General features: G+C 37.3%; 1 protein-coding gene across 5 annotated transcripts in view; it reads right to left on the bottom strand.

The window, feature by feature from the left end:
- The window catches only part of nalcn (sodium leak channel, non-selective), a 118819-nt gene that overhangs the window by 6652 nt on the left and 91486 nt on the right, over positions 1-20681 (bottom strand). For 4 of the 5 annotated variants that reach the window (XM_049484687.1, XM_049484685.1, XM_049484686.1 and 1 more), the window contains exons 21-40: positions 20140-20209; positions 19958-20049; positions 18401-18523; positions 18205-18261; positions 17187-17307; positions 14311-14442; positions 12609-12776; positions 11427-11531; positions 11228-11334; positions 9408-9528; positions 9218-9316; positions 7683-7776; positions 5792-5898; positions 5625-5699; positions 5377-5496; positions 5205-5273; positions 3038-3186; positions 2022-2115; positions 1600-1732; positions 157-272 (exon numbers count right to left, since the gene is read on the bottom strand). In XM_049484687.1, the coding sequence (XP_049340644.1) occupies positions 157-272; positions 1600-1732; positions 2022-2115; positions 3038-3186; positions 5205-5273; positions 5377-5496; positions 5625-5699; positions 5792-5898; positions 7683-7776; positions 9218-9316; positions 9408-9528; positions 11228-11334; positions 11427-11531; positions 12609-12776; positions 14311-14442; positions 17187-17307; positions 18205-18261; positions 18401-18523; positions 19958-20049; positions 20140-20209 (2152 nt within the window). The remainder of the gene's footprint in view (positions 1-156; positions 273-1599; positions 1733-2021; positions 2116-3037; positions 3187-5204; positions 5274-5376; positions 5497-5624; positions 5700-5791; positions 5899-7682; positions 7777-9217; positions 9317-9407; positions 9529-11227; positions 11335-11426; positions 11532-12608; positions 12777-14310; positions 14443-17186; positions 17308-18204; positions 18262-18400; positions 18524-19957; positions 20050-20139; positions 20210-20681) is intronic. The other variant, XM_049484688.1, reaches the window with a different exon arrangement.

Genomic DNA, 20681 nt, shown 5'->3' with positions numbered 1-20681 from the left:
GACAGACAGTAATAACCCCCATTAGTCTGAAGGTGAGAACGTGATGCCTACAACTGCCTCATTTGCTGCTGAAGCGCCGCCTCAGAGAGCGTGCGAACGCGCCAACATCGACACACCCCTGCCCGGATCAATGGGACACCTCCGCCGTCCGCCTACCTCTCGCTTGTCATCCACCATGTTCCAAATGATCTGGAAGTGACGCAGGTCGTTGTAGCTTAGCAACTGATCCTCCTCCGTAGAGTAGAACAAAGAGAAGTTCTCCACAATGATGGCTGGGGGAAGACAGGAGAGGAAGTTGCAATAAATGTTTAGACAGTTATCTCTCAGAAAGTTATATCAGCTTTTAAGTGTACTAGTTTACCTTTAAAGGAAAACTAGGAAAATGCGAGCGAGTGTGTGAAATATACAGTGGTCCAATTTCCAAACACTGGATGTACAAGGGTTGGACAATGAAACTGAAACACCTGGTTTTAGACCACAATAATTTGTTAATAATTGTCCATTAAATTCTGCCGTGATTTGATCAGCCGTGGTTTTATGTTTTTTTTAATACAATCCGCGATAGCACCTGAACATCCCTTTCAGACAGCTTCCTCTTACAGCGTCCACAGTTAATCCTGTTGGATGTGGTTGGTCCTTCTTGGTGGTATGCTGACATTACCCTGGATACCGTGGCTCTTGATGCATCACAAAGACTTGCTGTCTTGGTCACAGATGCTCCAGCAAGACGTGCACCAACAATTTGTCCTCTTTTGAACTCTGGTACGTCACCCATAATGTTGTGTGCATTGCAATATTTAGATATAAGAGCAAAACTGTGCTCTTACCCTGATAATTGAACCTTCTCACTCTGTCTGCTCTTACTGGTGCAATGTGCAATTAATGAAGATTAAAAATTCTCATTAAGATTGGCCACCAGGCTGCTCCAATTTAGCCATGAAACCTCCCACACTAAAATGACAGGCGTTTCAGTTTCATTGTCCAACCCCTGTAGTTTTTTAGAGGTATTACTCCGCCGCATACAGGTAACCTAGCAATTTTGCAGCGCTTACAAGCCAAACAGTGCATCTACAAACAGAGCAGCAATGTAACTATTTTAACTTGTGGGGTGTTTATAACCAAACAGATCATATTTTCTCCTCTTCTTTAACTCTTTAAAATCTTTCAATAAACAGCGATAATGGAACTGTGGTATTATTGCAATAATACACTCTTATACAGCTTCGTGCTATAACGTGTAATATTGGCACCTTATAGCATGTGTTCTCCTTTGTTATTAATATCTTATTTTAACAGATATTATTATGAACAAAAAACATGATTCATAAACCCAGATATGAAGAAAAATAGAATCTATTCAGCTGCTGGATCACATTCTGCAGGGACTTCCTCACAAAACTAATCTTTACAGATTATTCTATCTGTAAGAGAAGGAAGCTTAATCACTGCGAGGACAAAAGGCGCTAATAATACTCTCAAGGTTTCAGGGGTGGAAGGCTAAGGCGTGTTATTGCATTTCATTAGCTAGTTGGGCTAATGCCAGGCGGAGGAGGAAATGAGACAGGAAATTGAGTCTGGAGGTGGGGGAGTGGAGCGTACCCACGAGCAGGTTGAGCATGATGTAGGCGATGATGACGTAGAAGGAGCAGAAGTAGATGAGGGCGCCGGCGTAGTTGCCGCAGTCCGTCTCCCAGTAGCGGTGCTTGTCTGGCGTGCAAGATGGAGGCTGCACCTGGGGACCGGGACCAGCAAACAAAACACTGAACACATGGGGCTCGAAAAAGCAGGACAGAGTGAACAAGTGGGAAATAGTGAAGGACTTGAGCCCCTGGGTCTGTGATCGTCGCAGGATAATCAGTAAATGTGTCATATGAGACACAGACAGATGGTTTTCTCTGATATTTATGTGCATGATAAATGATACACATAATCAAGTGCATTGTTCTATGAGACAGTGTCTAAAATCTCAAGGGTCTGACCCTGGAAAGAGAAAAAAAATAAAAATAAAAAAGTCGGCCTACCATGCAGTCATGCATAATCTTATTCCAGTCTTCACCCGTGACGATACGGAACAGCACAGTGATGGCCTTCCCTGCGGTGGAGAAGTTTGCATGCCTGTGAGAGAGAGAGAGAGAGAGAGAGAGAGAGAGAGAGAGAGAGAGAGAGAGAGAGAGAGAGAGAGAAGAGAGAGAGAGAGAGAGAGAAAGAGAAAACGAGAGACAGAGAGAGAGAGAGAGAGAGAGAGAGAGAGAGAGAGAGAGTGGAAGAGGGAGCACATATGACTAGAGCACTGCTGAAGAAAATGTATAACTAGAACAGAACTCCTGAGGTCAATTCATAATTAGACAAGCCCTACTGATGTACACATGTGATTAGAATAGCACTGCTGAGGTAAATTTATAATTAGAAAAGCACTACTGAGGTAAATTTATGATGAGAATAGCACTACTGAGGTATATTTGTGACTAGAATAGCACTACTGAGATGAATATATAATTAGAATAGCACTACTGAGATAGCTTTATAATTACAATAGAACTTATAAAGAACAGAGGTAAAGTTATGATTAGAATAGCTCTACTAAGGTTTATTAATGATCAGTGAGATAAATATGTGATAAATACTGTATGTGATAAGCGGTACACTACTAAGGTAGATTAATGATCAGTGTTTAGTATTTTTTTTTCTTGCACATTTGTAATTGCTTTTAAAAAAACTAATTATCGAATTAATGAAAACCGTGTTTGGTATTCTGCTTTTAGCCAATTGCAGCATTCTCTTCCGTTTAGGTTTTTATTCAAAAAGTTTATTTAAGTGCATATCTACCGCAGTAATTCTGAACTAAGGCTGTTTCTCAACTACATGCCGCCAAAAAACAAAAACACTTTTAGCAACCCTTTTTGACTTTTCCCACAAGCCCCAATTGAGAAACTTGCAAAACTCCTACCATTTCCCACAACGCCCCGGGAGCCTGTTAGTGTGTTACACACTCGGCCCGAGGCGCGCTGACACAGCCTAATCCACACCTCCACACTACCTGTTAATGTTCTCGCCGTATTTGACGGTGCCGAAGAGAACCACGCCGGCGAAGGCGTAGCACAGCAGCAGCAGAAACATTCCCACGATGATGAAGAAACTCTTATACATGCTCACCACCACCGTCAGCAGCAGCATTTTCAGTGTCACCTGCACACACACACATTGCTTTAAGCATGGCGGAGGAGGGATGCACAATGTAGGCTTACATACAATCATTACAGGGTTCTGCTGATTCTGAAAAAAACATACTGTTCCTTAGAGTGACAAACAGTACCAGTAAAAAGTGGTACAAGACCGACCAACTCAGGAAGATTCTGCCCACTTTTAATAATAATATTTTTATATATTATACATTTTATACGCAAAAATATAAAATCAGAATAAAAAATGGCACACACTATATTACTTAACTGTTGACAGTGTTATAATAAATAATATAATCTGTATGACCAATATAAGACCTTAACCCTTGTGTGGTGTTCGGGTCTGTGGGACTCGTTTTCATTTTTCATCAAATGATACTTAAAAAAATATTTTTTCTAACTCAAACTCATTGGCATTGGCTCATTTTTTGTGAAAAACATATATCAAAACACATTTTCGATAAACACACACTGTACACCCCCCCCCCCTACACATTTATATTACATACAGTATGTTCGGCCAAGGGATAATAAACATTGCTTCATTTGTAAATTTGAAACTAAACAAATGTTCTACTCATATCTTGAGTTTAATTCATTTTCTTTTACATTTTATTAAAAAAACTAATAAAAAAAGAGTAGCACTTTTTTTAAAGAAATGTAACATAAGAAAGGTAAAAGGCAAATATTAACCATGTAAGCTGTTTTTTATATTGCTTGCAATTTAGGTGAAGCGAGCATGTGTAAGGCATTTTAATGTAGAATTGCTTAATTTTGCTGAATTAAATACAAGTAACAAAGTAAACGAGTAACAAAAATATGAACACCACACAAGGGTTAAAGAAAAGGAAAACTGATTAGACTCAGGATATCCAGTGATTTGAAGCATTTTAAGCATCAAATGTGAGGAAGATCCCCAGCCCATTTTTGACAGTTTGAACTACCTTTAGTCTAGATAATAAATATAAATGTTGCAGTCGTCTCTAGTATAAATAAATGTCCTGTGTAATAATGTGCTCCGTTTTGTTTCGGTTTTAGTTTGTTTACTAAAGAAAGACATTTAAAAATTTAAATATTTAAGTATTTATCAGTATAAGAGACAGCCACACGTCAGATAATGTTATTTTTTAAAGGTCACCTTCCGTCGTTTTTTCTTTCATTTTAAAATGTCTAGTTGTGGTCTCTAGTATGAATGAATGACATGTGAGCCGTTTTTGTAAAAAAAAAAGTGCTCAGGTGTCTCTGTATAGCTCTTTGGACTGTTTTAGGGGTGTGTCCAAAATGACCGGATTCCAGCTTTGCTCATGAATATTCATACATGCAAACAGCATGCAAATATCTCTCCTCTGATTGGCTAGGAGCACTGCGACGCCCCTCCACCGCTCTGCCGCTCACTGTCTCCCACCTCCTAACTGATGAGCGGTGATGTTGCGTCGCTTCAGCTCCGCCTCTGGGAGTTTCTCGAGCCAAGGTGGGCTGGTCTGTGAGTTTCTGCCTACGTAGGCAGAAAGATAATTCAAAATTCACCCGTTTTTCGGAGGGGGGGAGGGGGGATTTCTTTGCTTAGCTCCTGCAGACAATGGGGGCTGCAAAACAGTTTAATGTGCAGGTGTACACATTCAACTCGGAGAGACCTACTGTATTCCACAAAAAACAAGAAAAATTGGATTTTCGCGGAAGGTGACCTTTAAGAAATCCTATTGTACTAAATGCGTCTTCAATTGAGATAGTAACAGAATTTAAATATCTGTGTGATTTTTTTTTTGTTCATGCCTTTTATTTGGGTGTTTTTCACAAAGGTTTTCTTAGAGATGCTTCATCAGATTGCTTTCTTCAATAGAGTACATACTTATAAAATATAAGCCCACTTTATATACAAAATATAAAATATAGCATGTGAATCTATGTATTTTTTCTATATAATTTCGCACAAAACCTACAATAACAGTGTCCAAACTTGTATCTAAAATAAGATTAATAACACATATTTTTCATGTATTGTTTAGCTGTTTTTTTACTTACATGCTTTCCACATATTGTGAAAAACCTCAACACTATCACGCAGGTTCCCATCATGTAGGTATAGGCATTCTAAAGAAATGAATAACAGACAGCAATGTACATTAAATAAGACTATATATAGATTTATTTATATGAGGAATACAGAAATTGATTAAAAAAATATATATAATACCAGTAAAGCGAAGTGTAAAATGATCCATATGACCCCGAGAGATGTAACCAGGAGGTCATATCTGTTCCTCCTGCTCTGCCAGTATCCAGCTGGTGACATGGCTATCAGCTTCATCGTCACCTGATAGTAGAGGTACCAATAAAATTAACACAGCATTTAATGTCTTTGGAACCAAAAAGCTTTTCTAAGCATAATTAAAAAAAAAAAATCAGACTATAATTCAGAAAAATAAAGAAAATTATCTTTACCTCCAATACAAAGATGAAGGTAAACACCACAGACATTGTTGCCAGAGGAAATGTCAATGGGGCACCAACATCCCACTGAAACACACAGCACAGAAGCATGTTAAGTTAAAGTCCAGATGCCCTGAATTAATGTTTCATTATTTAGGTGCTGGCTGTGCTTCTCCCACCTTAACAGACAGCAAAACGGACTGGGCTAGAACCAGCACTGCTATGCCTCGCTTGAAGAAAGGGTGCTGGGTGATGTCATACATCTTGGCACGGAAGCCACCGTTTTCTATATACAAAAAAAAAAAAAAAAAGATTTTTTTTTTTTTAAAGGGACATATTAAACCTCTTTTTAACACAAGTTAGAATTCAGTAGGTCTGTGTGCTACATAAAAAAAATAAAAAAAAACATGTTCATGCAGCACTTTCACATAAAAAGATCTCAATGATTGTTCTGAAAAAAAATGTGCCAAGTCATCATTTCAGCTAAGGGTCTCAGTGCTAAAAAGGCACAAGCTGTGAGAAGAATTCATCAGCGGATGAAGCCACCAGGTAATTCCAACAGGCGGACGCACTGAGAGCAGAGTGGCTCATCTGAAGCAGGTTTGAATTGATGTTGCTTGAGTGTCTAGCAGCATTTATTGAGGTTATTGATTTTTCTACAGGAGGAGGCTAACTGGCCTATAGCACAGTGCAGTTTATTCTCAGAGCTGCTTTTAGATTTTAATCATAATGTTACCTTAGTAGTGCTAGTTTATTCATTAATTTACATAAATAGTGCTACTCATATATCTCAGAAGTGATATTCTAATTATACATTTATCTTAGTAGTGATATTCTGATCATAAATTTACCTCAGCAGTGATATGTTAGTCAAAAATGTACCTTAGCAGTGCAATTCTAATCATTAATATACTTCAGTAGTGCTATTCTAATCATAATTTTACCTCAGTGTCCAGACGTAACACAAACTCTTTAGATATTTAAACTCCTTTGGCCAAATAGCAATGGCATTTCCCGAACCACTTTAAAAAAAGGTTCTTTTATAAAGGGATTATAAATAGTTTATAAAGGCGTCTATAAATAATTATTAATTGCATTGTAAATACTTTTAGATCATTAATAAGCAGTTAGTTACACATTCATTAATACTGTTAATCTTTGTTTTTTCCCCTCAGTCAGTACTAACATACAGCTGTAAAAAAATAATAATAAGAGGCCACTTAAAAATGATGAGTTTCCTTGATTTTACCAAATTAAAAACCTCTGGAATATAATCAAGAGGAAGATGGATGATCACAAGCATCACATCAAACCACCAAACTGAACTGCTTGAATTTTTTACACCAGGAGTAAAGCAGCATAAAGTTATCCAAAAGCAGTGTGTAAGACTGGTGGAGCAGAACATGATGCCAAGATGCATGAAAAAAAATGTGATTAAAAAACAGGGTTATTCCACCAAAACTTTATAAATATGAACTTGTTTTCTTTGTATTATTTGACGTCTGAAAGGGTTTGATTCCCCAGTCTATCGACACACAGAGTGTGCCGGCAGTAATCTAGCAGGAGCAGCAGATGCAGCGCTAATATGCTTTTCTCTCCGTAGCTACAGGGCACCCACTGGGAGCGTGGACACACGTTCTGCAACTTCCTCACCGGAGCTAAATGGGGTTTATGGGGTTTTTCCTCATCACTGTGACATTGTCTTCAGGGCTGTGCCCTCAAAATGGCACGAGGAGTTCTTGACTTTATTCAGCTGCTGGCAGAGCGTGAGGGAGAGCAGATTAACATGCGCTCTGTGCTCTCATTCAGAGCACAGGGTGGACTCATTAACAGGAAAAAAGAGAGAGAGAGAGAGAAAGAAAAGTGAGGCTAGACTAGGAGGTCGGAAAGAAAGAGCAAACAAGCCATCTATCTGAATGTTCTTTGTCTTTCTGTCAGAACGACTCTCCGTCTCTCTCTTTCTGTTTGCCTTTTGCTGCTGCTGTACTGCCAGTATGTATTAAGAGAGCAGAGCTTTGAGAGAGAGAGAGAGAGAGAGAGAGAGAGAGATAAAGAGAGAGAGAGATTGACCTGGTCTCGGGGGGAGATGCAGTGGCTGAGCGATCTTCAGCCTGCTCTTCAGATCCTCCCATCTCCTCTGGTCCACCGTCAGCAGAGCTGTGCCCTAGAAAACCAAACCCAACAAACACAGAGCTCAATTTTAGACCTTAATTAAATACAAGGTACACTAATACTGAGAAAGTGTTCAGTGTTCATAGGGCACCACACCAACAGCCTATTTTCACACCTTGTGTCTGCACTGTTTAAATAGCAACAGTATTTAAGATTATATTGGTACAACTTTAAAATAAGACTACCTTTATAAAGGGTTTATAAATGGTTTACAATTAGTTTATTAATGGTAACTAATTAGGTTGTAAATGCCTTAAAAGTCATTAATAATCAGTTATAACACATACGTAGAAAGGGCAACAGTGACCTGTTGTTTGCCGAATAGTGAACCCACAGCCATCTATATTGTTGCCCGTTCTAATTATGTGTTATAACTGGTTATGAATGATTTTTAAGGCATTTACAACATAATTGGTAACCATTAATAAACTAATTTAAACAATTTATAAACCCTTTATGAAGACAGTCTTATTTTAAAGTGGTACCATTATGTCTATATCTAAGGGCGTTTTCACACCAGCTCTACTTGGTGCAGTTAAAACAAACTCTGGTCCCTTTTTCAACTTTAGTGCAGTTTAATTAAGCAGGTGTGAAAACAGTAATCACACTCGGGGGCGGATCAAAAGAACCGGATTGAGACCACCTAGAGGAGTGGGTCTCGATCCGGTCCCAAGCGAACTCACATGTGGAGTGGTTCACTTGTGGAGAGAACGTGATCCGGTCTCGATCTGACCCAGCTATTACATATAGTCCATTTATTTGAGCTAAACTGCGGATAAGGTGAATTTTAAACTGATATATTAGCCAGATTACGCTAAATACCACAGCTAATAACAAACTCTGTGTCCATGCTGTTTACACGCACAGTCTGTGCTGCGTTCACTGTGTTCATTGCTCACAGCTGCGTGACTCTATGGTTTACAATGTAGTTATACATCTGCGCTGCATGACAAAACACCAAACACTGTGTTTGAAAGCATGGCGTAGCGTTTTTCAGTGTTAAAGCACAGATATACGCGCTGGAACACAGAATCTTCTTGTTATATTTACTTTTTTTCGTATATTTATATTTACTTTCATGCCAAACAGCTCTGACCAATCAGAGGGGACAGCCTGCTCGCATGGTTTATTGGTGCACGCTTTGGTGCGTTTAGGTTTATGCCTGTGTGAAACCAAACCAAACAGAGGGAGAAAATGCTTTTAGTAAACAAACTCATCAATTCATGATTCGGACCAGAGAAACGAACTACAGGTGTTAAAACCCCTTAAATTTACGGCATATTGCTACATTAGCCACAGAAAACATAGGTGCACCACTGACTGAATACAACCTAGGCATACAATCATCGATATCTTAGAAGTGAATTGTGAAAAGAGGCATGTGACCAACACGCCCAAATCGTACCTGACTCTAAAACGGAAAGGCAGCTTACCTTGTTTTCATTGAAGTTAGCTATGACCACGCCTACAAACAGAGTGAGCCCAATCATGCAGCCCAGGAATACGAAGACGTGGATGTAGATGCCGTGGGTCTGCAGTTAGGGAAGATTAATCGATTACAGATCAGGCATTGCTTTCGTCAGTGTCCTGTAGTAAGAGGACTATTCACACTGTGTTACTTACTGGATCCACTCTGTGTATGATGACATCTCTCACTTCCACCCAGCCTTTCAGAGACAGCACCTCAAACAGAGCCAGCATGGCGTTGCCAACGTTGTCAAAGTTGAAGTTGCGAGGGTTTGCCCTGGAAACAACAGTGCAAATGTCTTAGCAGTGCACAGCGGGTACAAAACCCAAGGCTGGAGCAAAATTAGCATTAGCTGTTAACCGCATTTAGCTAATTCTAATGCTGCTGCACCCAGCCTTAGTAGAAATCTGTAAATCAAAGCTTACTGTAAATACACAGAAGCACTTTGCTCACCCAAATAAACAGTTTTCAGGAGAGAAATCTGTGTAGATTAAGTGCTCGTTTTTTTTTTTTTACAGTAGAGTTACTTAGCTTAGCTTTACGTGATTTGGACCACAGCCGCAAACTACAAACTACTTTTAATATTTACCAAAGTATTTTATAAGCAGCTGTACAGTATGAAATTCTTAATATATAAATTAACAAACATAACCTACCATATCTGTTTGCGTAGGAACTTTTGTGTTTAGATAACGCAAAGCTGCATTAGCTTTAAAGCACATTTTTGTCATGTTTTTGCATTCTGATTTCATAGCTATTAAGCTCGGATGCATTATTAACACGTCTCTCAGAGACACTGCAGCATTTTATGACTTCAGATATAAGGAGTCATGCATATTAAAGCTTCTGGTTTTGCTGATTTGTGTAAAGGCCTCATCCATCATGTGGCTCCAGGTGTCAGAGAGGAGATACAGTACTCGGGACGCCGACACTAGACTCAGAGGAGACGCTCTGTGACAGGCAATCTGTTACTCATCACTTATTTACTATTCTGTAATTTATTTCAGCACACACTGGGATTTAATGCAGTGCTATTATCTGTATGTGTTTAGAGTCACAAATATCTGTATCTTTATTATTTATTATTCAGAAAAAAACTGGAAGTGGACATGGTGTAAGTGTAATAAAAAATAAAAATGGATATTGTGGGACAGTGGCATCTCTGTGGTTGTAGCGTTGGCTTATTGATTACATAGCAAAAAGATACTTAAATTAAAGCTAATTTATATTATTTATTATGTTATATTTCGGAACAGACCACTGACTGCCAACAACATCTGACTATATTTGAATTGGTATTTTTTTTCTCTGGAAAGTTACTGAAAGTGAATTAAGCATACAGACTGAGTAAGTACAGTAATATTACTGTACTAAAAAAAAATATATATATACAGCTCTGAAAAATAAATAAGAGACCACTTCAGTTTCTGAATCAGTTTCTGAATCAGTTTAGCTGATTTTGCTATTTATAGGTTTATGTTTGAGTTAAATGAACATTGTTGTTTTATTCTATAAACTACAGACAACAATTCTCTCAAATTCCAAATAAAAATATTGTCATTTAGAGCATTTATTTACAGAAAATGAGAAATGGTTGAAACAACCTCAAATAATGAAAGAAAAAATTATATTTATAAAGTTTTAAGAGTTCAGAAATCATTATTTGGTGGAATAACCTTTTTCATGCATCTTGGCATCATGTTCTCCTCCACCAGTCTTACACACTGCTTTTGGATAACTTTATGCTGCTTTACTCCTGGTGCAGAAATTCAAGCAGTTCAGTTTGGTGGTTTGATGTGATGCTTGTGATCATCCATCTTCCTCTTGATTATATTCCAGAGGTTTTCAATTTGGTAAAATCAAAGAAACTCATCATTTTTAAGTGGTCTCTTAATTTTTACAGAGATGTTTATGATGGGATTTTACCATAATGATTTCACATGATTGTTTGTCAGTGGAAAACTATTATCCATACCACACTCTTGGCACCCAAAATCCAGGTTTTTTCTCGTCGGGTTTGAGCTTTAGGTTGAGGTTTTTGGAGATGCTGACGTTGATTCTGAAGATTCCATGGCAGTCCTCCTTTAGGAGTGAGAGAGTAAAACAGAGAGACAGTAGTTTAAGTCCAGAATAGCACCTTCCCAAGGAGAGTTAAAAGAAGGAAGCACTCCTACCTCATGAATAATGGTAGGATCGTTACACTTGGCAAGTTTCCCAGCAAAGAGCTGCACCCCGAAGCTTGCAAACACCAGCATTAATGTCAGAAGAAGAATAGAGACCTGCGTGAAGAAAATCAATACTCTACTTTAGAGCAGGATGGCATTCCCACGGAATCCGATCATCACGCTTCTCCCATATAGAGCAGCAGAGCTGTATAGTGAATTTTAAACAGCTCACAATGGGAAAGTTTCAGTAAAGAACATCTTTCTATATAATTACAGGGTGATACTGCTAGAGAATCTACTAATAATGGGAGGATAGTTTGTATTTTTGCAAAAATCCAAGAGACTGATTAAAAGAATAAACCCTGTCAATATCAGTTAGTTAACCCGTACTGTAAACTACCTTTTATATGAAGAGAAACACATTCTTACGGGTTTTATTCATCTATCAATTATGTCATATTTACCACATTTCCATCTCTTTTTGATTGATGAGTCCAGGGTTTCCTGCAGTGCTTTATAGTTAGAGTGGCTGCCCTCCGGCTTGACAATCTTTGCCCAAATGAATAGCAAATTTACAATAATAATTTCTAAGAACAAATTAAATGTGCAGAGGAGGGCTCAGGGTGGTCCAGTGGACTAAGGTGCTGCCACTATGATTAGAAGATCAGGAGATTGCTTGTTCGAATCCTGTTTATGTAGCTTGTCATCAGATGCCAGAGCCTTGAGAGAGCACAATTGGTCTTGCTCTCTCTCTGGGTGGGTACAGTAGATGGTGCTCTTTCCCCTCATCACTCCTAGGGTGATGTTGATCAGCACAAGGCTGCTTCTGTGAGCTGATGTATCAGAACCGAGTTCCTGCGCTTTTCTCAGAGCGCCTGATTTCACATGTATTGGAGGAGGCATATGCTAGTCTTCACCATCCTGGTGTTGGGGGGCATTACTAGTAATAAGGAGAGTCCTAATGAGTGGGTTGGGCAATTGGACTTGTAAATTGAGAATAAAATTGGATAAAAATAAAAAAATAAAAGTGCAGTTAAATAAAAAATAGCCAATTGCTGAAATTATCTTGCTGAATTTAAGCAAAAATCAAGTAATGATTAAATTAGGAACTATTACCATTGATTAGCATCATTTATTGTATGTGCTACTATTCTAAATGCTGTAAAAGCACAGTGAAATGGTCCTTCTCACCAGGAAGATTTCTTTAAAGCCCTTAAGGACCTCCCGCACCACCTTCCTCATCTGAGGCACCAGCTTAAAGATGCGCAGAGGACGCAGACAGCGCAGCATCATCAGTAGCTGAGCACCTGATTCTGGGGGAACATCCGTGGGAAGCCAACACAGGAAAATCAGACTGACCTGTAGAGAGAGAGATGGAAGAAGAGAGAAACGTATATACTTATTGTCAAAGAAATGGTTGCAAACATATATTGAAATTCTACTCAAAAAGAAGATAAGCTCATAAAAGGGCAGCACTGTGTGGGTGAGCATTGTCTTGTTGGAATAGTGTGTTGGACTAGTGTAATGTTCTGGCTTCTGTGTCATGTGACAACAAGCCATTGATATTTGGAATGATGAGTGGCCTCCGTTCTTGTAAATAGACAATCTACGCAGGACGCCGCAGGACTCAAACCCCCATCATGCATCAGCCTCTATCACGTGTCCGGACTCAACCAATCAGATCATAGTTTTTTTTTAGGTGTGAGCAAATGTCTTTGTGTATCAAAGCCTGTCTATTTTGTATGTTTTTGCGAAGTATTGCCTTTTTTTATCCAGCTACACACTAAGCAATCCATTCCTGTTTGTATCTCCATGTTTGACCCGTTTTTTCTCTCGTTTTTGGCTACATTTTTTTGTCTCATCCTTTCTGCTTTGTTTTTTTATGTTTTTTTTTTCAGGAAATTTGGCTCTGATGTTTAGGTTTACTTTCTCTCTCTCCATCGCCTGTTTAATGACTATGCTCTCAGATTTTGTTCCTTATATTAAAGGGTATAAAAGAGAGATTACAATATTTAAGCCAAGTTTACTTCTTTTAGCAGGAAAATCTAACCTTTTTTTTTTTTAATTCCACAAATGCATCAATTTACCCAAAAAGTAAATAGAGTTTTTCCAGGTGTGAGCAATCAACTTTGTGTATCAAAGCCTGTCTATATTGTAAATATGTTTTATGCGAAGTATTGCCATTTTTATCCAGCTACAGACTAAGCATTCCATTCCTGTTTGTATCTCAGTGTTTGACCCGTTTTTTTCTCGTTTTTGTCTACATTTTTTTGTCTCACCCTTTTTGCTTTGTTTATTCTGTGCTCTTTCGTATTTTTCAACTCGAATTTGGCTCTGATGTTTAGGTTTACTGTCTCTCTCTCCATCGCCTGTTCAATGACTATTTTGTTCCTTTGTTAAAGGGTATAAAATAGAGAATACAATATTTTAGTCAAGCTTGCCTCTTTTAGCAGGAGAACCTAAACTTTTTTTTTTATTCCACATCAATTTACCCAAAAAGTCTACAGCTGCTGCTTTATGATTTACTCTGTGCCATCTGCGAAAATGAAATTATATCACTCTGACAAGTACAGTCGAAGATGTGCTGAATAGATTAAATATCAGGCTGTTCAGGCTTATGTAATCAAAATGTAAATGATGTTTGCACAAGAACAGGAACACTATTTAGTAATTAAGGCAAATCAGAATTCAAAAGAAAGCAGGAGGCAATTTATGATACTGGGGCATTCAAATCAAATGATGTTTACAGTCATTAAGGAGCTGTCTTCAGAAGTTTAGTCACAGGCATGATCCAACTCATTAGAGGAGCCTCTAATCAGAGAGAAGACTGGTGTTCCCATAAATTAGCACTGGAATGAGCTTCACAGAGCGGAGGAGAGGAACGAAGTCTTACTAAGTAGATGAAAATGTCCATGACGCCGCCGAAGTCTCGGATCACTGCAGTAGGTGTGAAGAAGAGGCCGTCCGCCATGATCTTCAGATTCAGCTCAATGCTCATGAATATCACAAACACGTACTCGGCAATCTGCACACAAGACACGCAAGGGTTATAACAGGGATCATACAGTTTCTAACCAAGAAATTTACATGACTTATCCATTAATTATCCATGCCTTTAAAGCAAAAACATTTCATGACCACGCTATTGTTAAAACATCAGTGCAGATAAGGACAATAAAAATAAAAATCAACTAAAACTATAATCAAAATTGATTATAGTAGGCCTAAAATTAATTTGATTAAAAAACATTTATTTTAGCAATGTTGACACAATCTTTAACAATAAAATGTTTGTCAGATCATGAGAGCGCTATTAAGTAGGGATAAAGTACTGAATTAACTGTGAGGTGATGTATTTGGAGCTTTTCTCCGTCGATAGAAAAAACACAATGATTTATAGATTGCAAATTTCCATTAATTTTCCTTAACTTTCTGTCTAGGTATTTTTATTTTTCCAAAACTTATACAGGCCTTGAAATTATTATTTTTTAAATTCCATGACTTTTCCAGTTTTTCATGACCGTACAAAGTTTCATTTAATATAATTTTTGCACTATAAGGCACACCTAAAAAACTTTAATTTTCACAAAAATCTTAAGTATGAATTCTACCAGTCAGGTATTAAGAAGCACTAAAGAATTAGCAGCATTAGCATTAGACGCTAACAGTGATAAGCACTAGCTCTTTTGCTGTTCAGAGGTCAGTATTATCAGCTTGTAGCACTGCTAGAGCAGTGATAGTATTAGCCAATAACCACGCTAAGCTAACTAAGCTTATCGCAACACTCAGGCTAGTGTTAGTGGTTAGCAGTTAGCTGCTAATGCTAGTGCTGCTGCACCCAGCCTTAGAGGAAATTTGGAAATCTAAACTTTAGGTAAATAAACGGAAATGCTTTGCTCAGCAAAATAAACATTTTTTTTTTCAGGAGAGAAATCTGTGTAGATTAACATCCAGCGCTTGTTTGACTTTAAAATATTTTCTTTTTTTTAATTACAGTTTTGTGTACTCAGCTAAGCTTTACTTAACTGTTTTTTATTAACCACCACCATCCAGCCACCACCCAGTGGCGAGATCTGCAGAATTACAAAAAAACATGGCAACACCTCTGTTCCTTACTAGTGTCACCAAATAATGCACTTTATTATCCGGTGCACCTTATGCATGAAAATAGACTAGAAAAAAAAAGTTATTTGATAGTGTCTCATAAATTATAGCTGTAATATTCAAATCCAAACATATTTTAAAACATATTTCACACATTTACTGCCTACACATTTTAGTGCTCTCTGTTTTTTCTTCTTATTTTCTTGGTACATCTTAGCTTTACTTAACTTGTAAAGTTAAGATGCTGAATCCAAAGAAAAACATGGCAACACCCCTGTTCCTTATTAGTGTCGCAAAATAATATGCTTTATAATCCGGTGCGCCTTATGTATAAAAATAGATCAGAAAATAAATGGTAATTGATTATAGCTGTAAAATTCAAATATTAAAATATATTCCAAATCAAATTTCACACATTTACTGCCTACACATTTTAGTGCTCTCTGTTTCTTCTTCCTATTTTCTTGGTACATCTGTAAATAGCATGCAGAACTGTGCTCGACTGCACGCTTTTGATAACAGCTATAGTCAAATCAGGCTTTACACTGAGAGGTCACACTGCTAAAGAGCAGCGGCAGACTGGGAGTAGAGTGGCTCTCAAAACGCAAGCTCTCTCTTATCATGCTAAATACAGCTACGTCCACACTGTCTGAAGTGCTGTGTAAAACGCTGTTTTATAAAAGTCTCAGAGAGAGAGCTGAATCTGTGAAAATCACTTTCATCTCCTCAATCTTTCTGTCTTCTCATCAAGAGCATGTGGGCTTTGAAGCCTCGCTAATAACAATGACTTCTAACAGTGCTTCTGAAGTGCTGGACAGGACTCAGTGTCATTCAAATCAGAAGCTAAATGTATTATTTAACCCTTAGATGTTGCTGTTTTCATAGGCGATCATAAGACAGGGGGACATACTGGAATTCTATTGATCAGTTTGAGTCTAATTGCTTACAGAAAAAAAAAAAAAATATATATATATATATATATATATATATATATATATATATATATATATATATATATATTGAGATCATAACTAGATTTCTAAGTAAATGGGGATGTATTTTAAAATGGGTTGAACTTGACTGTTTTTCTAGTTTTCTGATTCAGAAGAAAAGTAAAAATTCAAGTTTTGTGATGAAGAGGAAGATGGATTTTTGCACCAGGAGAGACATAAAGTTATCCAAAAGCAGTGTGTAAGACTAGTGGAGAAGAACATGCCAAGATGCATAAAAACTGTGATAAAAAAAGGATTATTGCAGCAAATATTGAGTTCCGAACTGATTATAAAAGTTTATGAATATTCTTTACATTATTTGGGTCTGAAAGCTCTGCATCTTTTTTTGTCATTTCTCATTTTCTCCAAATAAACGCTCTTAATGACAATATTTTTATTCAGAATTTGTGAGAAATGTTGTCTGTAGTTTGTAGAATAAAACAACAATGCTCTCCTAACACCTCTAACAATTAAACTACTTCTATCCTAATTTCCTTCTTCCCCTTCTTTTGTCCTTTATCCCACTATTTCCCTTTTGGTCTCCTTTAGACCTTGCCTAAAATGTTTTTTACAATGAACTTCTGTCTCCTCTATTGCTAAATATACATCATTTTTGTCTTTTTGGAAAAAAGCGTCTTTCAAATGTAATGTAATGCAATGTAATTGTCAATACCTGCAGTGTGGGGGCATGCATAACTCTGGTGAAAGGAGACTCAAACATCATGGAGATGCAAGAGCAGATAGTGACCACGATCATCACCCAGTCCAGATACGTCACCAATCCCAGCAGATCACTACAACACACACACACACACACACACACACAAGATACACACATAGTTCACACAGAATAAATTCAGCAAGAGAACAGCACATTTTGTACAACTGATCTGGAATAAGTGCTCTTATGCAACTGATGAGTGCGAGAACCGCCAAGATCATTAGAAGACACTGCAACATCAAATAGTAAAATTGTATTATATTGCTAATCTATAACACCAACCAGTTCTATGTCCAAGTTTTTTCGGTGGCACTTTAAAATAAGAATGGATGATTATTAATGGTTGAAATTAGGTTATAAACCCTTAATAAGCAGTTACAACACATACATAGAAAGGGAAACAGTGGCCTGTAGTGTACCAAATAGTGATTCCACATTAAATAATAATGTTAAACCTCAGATCAGATCTTACTAGATGATTATCTTACTTTGTCTTTTCCATTAGTCATCATTAACCTAATTTCTGTAAATAACTTTCATTCCTTCATTCAACTATAATAACATATAAAATGACTAAACTGACATAACATACTTTTATTTATGTGTTGTGTTCTGTTGTGTTAATTAATGTTTTTAAAGTATTTACAACTTAATTTATAACCATTAATAAACTACTGTATAAACGATTTATTAACCCTTTATAAAAGGAGCCTTATTTTAAAGTGGTATTACGTTAATTTTTTTATATAACAAGGTTTTTCCTTTTAAATGATGGGGATGTGAAACTAAAAAGAACACAATGCTAAATGCTATTGATTTTTCTTAATTTTTTTTATGGCTATACAAAAAAATATAACATTATCAATTTGAAAGTATTTACGACAGTCATAAACATAGCATGCAGCATTCTATGAATTAAGACTGGGTGCTGTGAAACGACCATAAAAGTTACATAAATGATAAAACTTACTATAACTGATGATACTTTGTGCTCTTTACTGCTCCTGTTATGGGATCTGTTTTCAACCTATTAGTCAAAAGACAAGCTGGTAAATATTACAGTCTTAAAAAACACAGATTACAGCTTTGCTATTACTTACTGAGTAAAAATAATGTGAAAAAACTGTGAATTAATAGAAGAGATAAAAAGCTTTTTTGAGTCGTACGCATTAAATCGGGCTCGCACGATCATCCGGCAGAAGTTTCGGAAGCGGTGCTCTCTCCCGACGATAAACAGAGGCTTGTCAAAGTAAGGATGGTTCTCTCTCAGCTCCTCTTCTTGAACTTTCCTGTTAAAAAATAAAATACAAAGAAAAAAAAACAAACAAACAGCACTATATGTTTAAATGGATGTAGGAGTAGAAGAAATGACAGAAACCATGGAATTTGTTTTGTTTATGATTAATTCACAATTGTTTTGAACAAACACTTCGAAACAATGGATTCAAAAATGTATGTTTCTCTAAAGGTAGCTAGCTAATTCTTCTGCCGTGCCAAATTTGCGGCTGGCATATGTTGGCAAAACTGGTGCTGTTGCCTTTTGGGATGGGTTAAAAAATCTATTGGCCAAAGATGTATCAGCCAGTCCATGTATGCTGAAGAAGGCAGTTCTTTTGGATGCGTTAGACTTCCTGGATGAGTTGTCCATGCCCTTTCTGTGTAATTATGATAGGCCAGTCACTCCTGGGAAGGTGCACCACTGTTCCATGTTTTCTCCATTTGCGAATAACAGCTCTTTTAGCCTATTCATGTTGTCAAACAGATTATATTTAAGTGACTGCTTCATTATATAGGTCTGGCAGTAATCAGGTCTGGTTGTGGTTATTAAAATTGAACTTAAAAAAATCTAGTCAATCATAGTTAATTCATGGGGGCAATTACTTTTTCACATAGGGGCAGGCGTCGTTGAAGTTTTTTAGTATTTACTCAGGTAATTTCAGGTAATCTTTGAATCTTTTGATGTTACTGTTTGAAGATCTAAAATGTTATGGATGACAAAAAAAAAAAAAAAAACAGCACTGTACAGCTCTGGAAAAAAAAAAATAAGAGAGCACTTAAAAATGATGAGTTTCTTTGATTTTACCAAATTGAAAACCTCTGGAATATAATCAAGAGGAACCAAACTGAACTGCTTGAATTTTTTGCACCAGGAGTAAAGCAGCATAAAGTTATGCAAAAGCAGTGTGTAAGACTGGAGGAGGAGAACATGCCAAGATGCATGAAAACTGTGATTTAAAACCAGGGCTATTCCACCAAATATTGATGAACATGAACTTGTTTTCTTTGCATTCTTTGAGGTCTAAAAGCTCTGCATCTTTTTTTGTTATTTCTGACATTTCTCTGCATTTTTTCTGCAAATAAATGCTGTAAATGACAATATTTTGTATTTGGAATTTGGGAGAAATGTTGTCTGTAGTTTACAGACTAAAACAACGGTGTTCATTTTACTCAAACATAAACCTATAAATAGCAAAATCAGAGAAACTGATTCAGAAAATGAAGTGCTCTCTTAAGTTTTTATTTAAGAGCTGTATATGTATGGATGAAAGAAGAGATGGCTGCGGGTAAAACATGCCGTGTGATAATGGTACTGAGCGGGGATGATAAAGATCAAGCTGTGTGTGAGCAGGCAGTGTGTGGTGGAGTGTGTGTGTGTGTGTGTGTGTGTGTGTGTGTGATGCTGATATAAAACTGGAGCATGCTTGTAGAAGCTTCTTCTTTACCGTTTCATCTCAGCCTGTTCCTTCTTCTCCTGGATCATCTTGATCTCGCTGTCCTCTCTCTGAGCGTTCCGATAGCGCACAGTGTTAGTGTGCTGCACGTAATCACACACAGCACGATTCAGAAATAGGAATTCTATATATGTGTCGTGCCTGCGTCTGCCTGTGTCTGTGTTTGTACTTACATCTTGGGTAAGAGTCTCCAGAGATTTGCCTCTGCTGATTCTCTGGCTGGTGGAGCCGTGTCTGAGGGACCTGGGGGCAATGATCAGATTCAGAGTCACTTCTCAGCATAAACAGCAGTAGAATAACTTTTATTTAAAATGTTTTTCAATGTGTTTTTTTTTTTTACTTACTGCACTTCAACCTATTCTCTGTGTTTGCAGGGAAACTTATAATGTAACAATAAGCTTTAGTAGTATCATATCAATAGAGGAGAGAGCTGATTTGAGCTGGTAAGATTTTAGAACCACATGAAAACGCTTTTCATACATTTTTTAGAAGTGAAATCTCCTGACTTTACACAAGCTTTCTCAGCCAGAAATATTATATATTCTGTTGTAGTCTCTTGTTTCTACTTGTGCAGTCTGTACAAGTCTTTGCAACAGTGGTACAGTGATTCTCAAGAGGATCTGTACTTTCTATTGGCTAATGCTGCCTTAAAGCGATTTTAGTTGTCCTAAAATGCACTTTTTCTTGTTCTTTGTGGAATACAATAGTTATATGT

This window comes from Astyanax mexicanus, chromosome 11, assembly GCF_023375975.1.
Source record: "Astyanax mexicanus isolate ESR-SI-001 chromosome 11, AstMex3_surface, whole genome shotgun sequence".
In the NCBI taxonomy this organism is placed as follows: Eukaryota; Metazoa; Chordata; class Actinopteri; order Characiformes; family Acestrorhamphidae; genus Astyanax; species Astyanax mexicanus.
Note: the sequence above shows the minus strand (reverse complement) of the source record. Positions and strands in the feature narration are given on the sequence as shown.